This window comes from Penaeus monodon, chromosome 27 (assembly GCF_015228065.2).
Source record: "Penaeus monodon isolate SGIC_2016 chromosome 27, NSTDA_Pmon_1, whole genome shotgun sequence".
NCBI classification, from domain to species: Eukaryota; Metazoa; Arthropoda; class Malacostraca; order Decapoda; family Penaeidae; genus Penaeus; species Penaeus monodon.
The window spans coordinates 36,996,028-36,998,644 of record NC_051412.1 but is presented as its reverse complement, the minus strand read 5'-3'; the positions used below and the strand labels follow the sequence as shown (position 1 = coordinate 36,998,644).

At 38.7% G+C, this 2,617-nt stretch overlaps 1 protein-coding gene across 1 annotated transcript in view; it reads left to right on the top strand.

Moving 5' to 3' along the window:
- The window catches only part of LOC119590827 (PAN2-PAN3 deadenylation complex subunit pan3-like), a gene marked incomplete at its 5' end in the record, with an annotated part of 21,148 nt that overhangs the window by 18,274 nt on the left and 257 nt on the right, over positions 1-2,617 (top strand). Inside the window, 1 exon segment of the mRNA XM_037939583.1 lies at positions 2,317-2,617. Within this exon segment, the coding sequence (XP_037795511.1) occupies positions 2,317-2,439 (123 nt within the window). The 3' untranslated portion in view covers positions 2,440-2,617.

Below are 2,617 nucleotides of genomic sequence, written 5' to 3'. Positions count from 1 at the left end.
CCTTTTTGAAGGTTATTCTTTGTATTTTTCTTAATTATTCCTGTAATTCCTGATAAAACCCTTGTTTTATAGTGTGAAGGTTATTGTGATTAGGTTTGCTTGCCTGATGGAATATATCACCAAATTGACACTGTGTAACCATTAAGGACCAAAAATAGGTGGTGAAAAATCTGGTAGTCAGTTTCTTTACAGTGAAATTGATTACCCTGAATTTTCTTGGGGAGTGGATGCTGCACCGTCCATTTGTGTCTTGCAGTTTTCTTTCTTTCTGTGTTATGTGCTGCTTCGTGGAATGTGTATTCTTCCATTTTTGTTTCCCTCCTTTCATGGATGGATTGAGGCTGTAGGTATTATCTTTTAGGGGAAGTGAATTGGGAGTTTCATGCTTCTTTCTGTAGTCTGTGTGGCTTGTAAGTAGAACTTCCTCTCCCTGTAGGAGCCTTCTGCCTTTGTTATAAGGGAGGAACTATTTTGCTCTCCCTTGCTACCATTTGTCTATTCTTTCTCTTTTGTCTTCCTTTTGTCCCTTCTTTTTATTTGTGTTCCTTTCAGCATGTTGGTTTAGAGTATGTTTTTAAAGCTTTTTGAGTATTTTTTTCTCTTCTGTGCCTTTTGCCCCTTTCGTGTTCTCTTTTTCCACTTGCTTCCTAGGTTTCCAGGACAAAGTCAAGGTTGTGTCCTTTATGGGTAACTGGGGCATGCCATGTGACACTTCCATCCCAATACAACCCTTTATGAGCTGGATCATCATAACAAACACCTACATTCAGTAGAAGAGCAACATATGCTCTCTCAGATGGCATCACTCTATGAGCTTAGTTGTAATAAGGTACTATCCTTTTTGAGTTTCCAACATATTGAGGGAGTGGGCTGACCAGTGTTTGCCATCTATTATCCTCAGAAGAGGGTGAGGGATTTTTTTGTCTACTTTTTATGATATGGTAGCTATGCAGTATAAGGAATATGGTGTTTACAGGTACTTATATGTTTTGACTGGTGGCCATTTCGCATTAATTCTGCAAGGACAGTTCAGAACCGTTGATGTTGTTGTCATGCTCATGTGTATATTCCTGTTTTTTCCCCTTTCTGCTGATGGGCTTTATTTATATGTATATATTATAATTTGCTTGAGTAACCTTGTATTACTGCATGAGGTGTAAATCAACTTTGTACATGTCTGGCCTGCTGTGGTTTGGAGTTAGGGCTAGTGTTTCTTGATTTTACTCTCTCTTCACTTGTGGCCCTGGCTGAAGGAATATGCATGTCACAGTTTGTGGTCCAGTTCCATTCTCCATCCTTTACTTTGATCTTTCTAATTCTTCTGTGATACTTGCTGCATTTCAATGGTTTTTAGCTAAAAATGAGCTGTATGCGGTCTAGCATGATGTTCAGTAGATCTTATACACTCTGCTCGATGGTATCTTTGAGGGTCTACTTGGGTCGGACCTTGGCAGTTCCACCACATTAATGGGATGTGGACTTATTTGCAGTCTTCTTGCCTTTGCCCTCATTTTGTGACTAGTTGTTTGAGTTTTCTGATCAAAGTCATGCTCCCACAATTCATCAGTGCTTTGTTCTTCCTGTCATTCAACTTCCAGAGGGTTATTGAGATAGAAGTGAAGGCTGTATGTAGCTCATTTGTGAATTGAAACCTCTCTCCATGTCAGTCTGTGTTTTCATATTTGGTGCTTCTAGATAGTTTTGTTATGCTTTGTCTTACCATTACTTCCCTTCTTTTTCAGTTTGTAACTCTTAATCTTTGTACCAGGCCTTGAGGGTCTAGAAAATGGGGCAATGATTACTGGAAATCACTTTTATTTTATCCATGAAACATATGTAAACTTCAGTAGGGTGGGGGCTTTTGGGGATTCCCAGAAGAAATTTTTTATATATTTTTATTCTCCCTTGTTTTAGGATGTGCAGCTGCCTTGGTTACATGAAGTTTATTTAGCTCATATACTGGATTAGGCTACCATCTTTGATAGCTATAACCTTCCTTAATTCCATCATAAACCCTAGGCCACACCTACCCCAAACCAGATATTAACCTAATCCAGCATAGGCAAACCTAACCTAATTCAGTCATAGTGAGAGAAAACCAAACAAACTTGTTCTGTCCCACAGGAATTAAAGCAGCCACCTTTACAAAGGCTGTGTGCATTTACCATTACATTGGTTGTGGATATTTATACTTCAATTTGTTGAGAATGAAATGTTAATAGAGTACCTGTAGATGTAAAATGATGACATCTTTGTGATATATACAACTTGTGAATGTTGAGGAAGTGATTTTTAATGTTTTTCAATTTTTGACAGATTTGTTTGATGTCTCATGATGAGCAAAACATCCTGGTGACCTCCTATGCAGAATTAAAAAGGTGCTTCGAACGCTCCTTTGCCGAGCTGCTGCAGGCAGCATCTTCACATAAGGCAACATAACCCTATACAAAGGGGTGGTTGACTTCTTGACCCTCCAATAAGCAATGGGAAACAATCATCTCAAAGCCACTTATTTTATCTGATGGAATTTACTCATTTTTTGATGCATCGGAGGGGTTGGGAAAAGGGATGAAGATGAAGGTACAGTAGTGGTAATGGTCCATGTATTAAACTTACC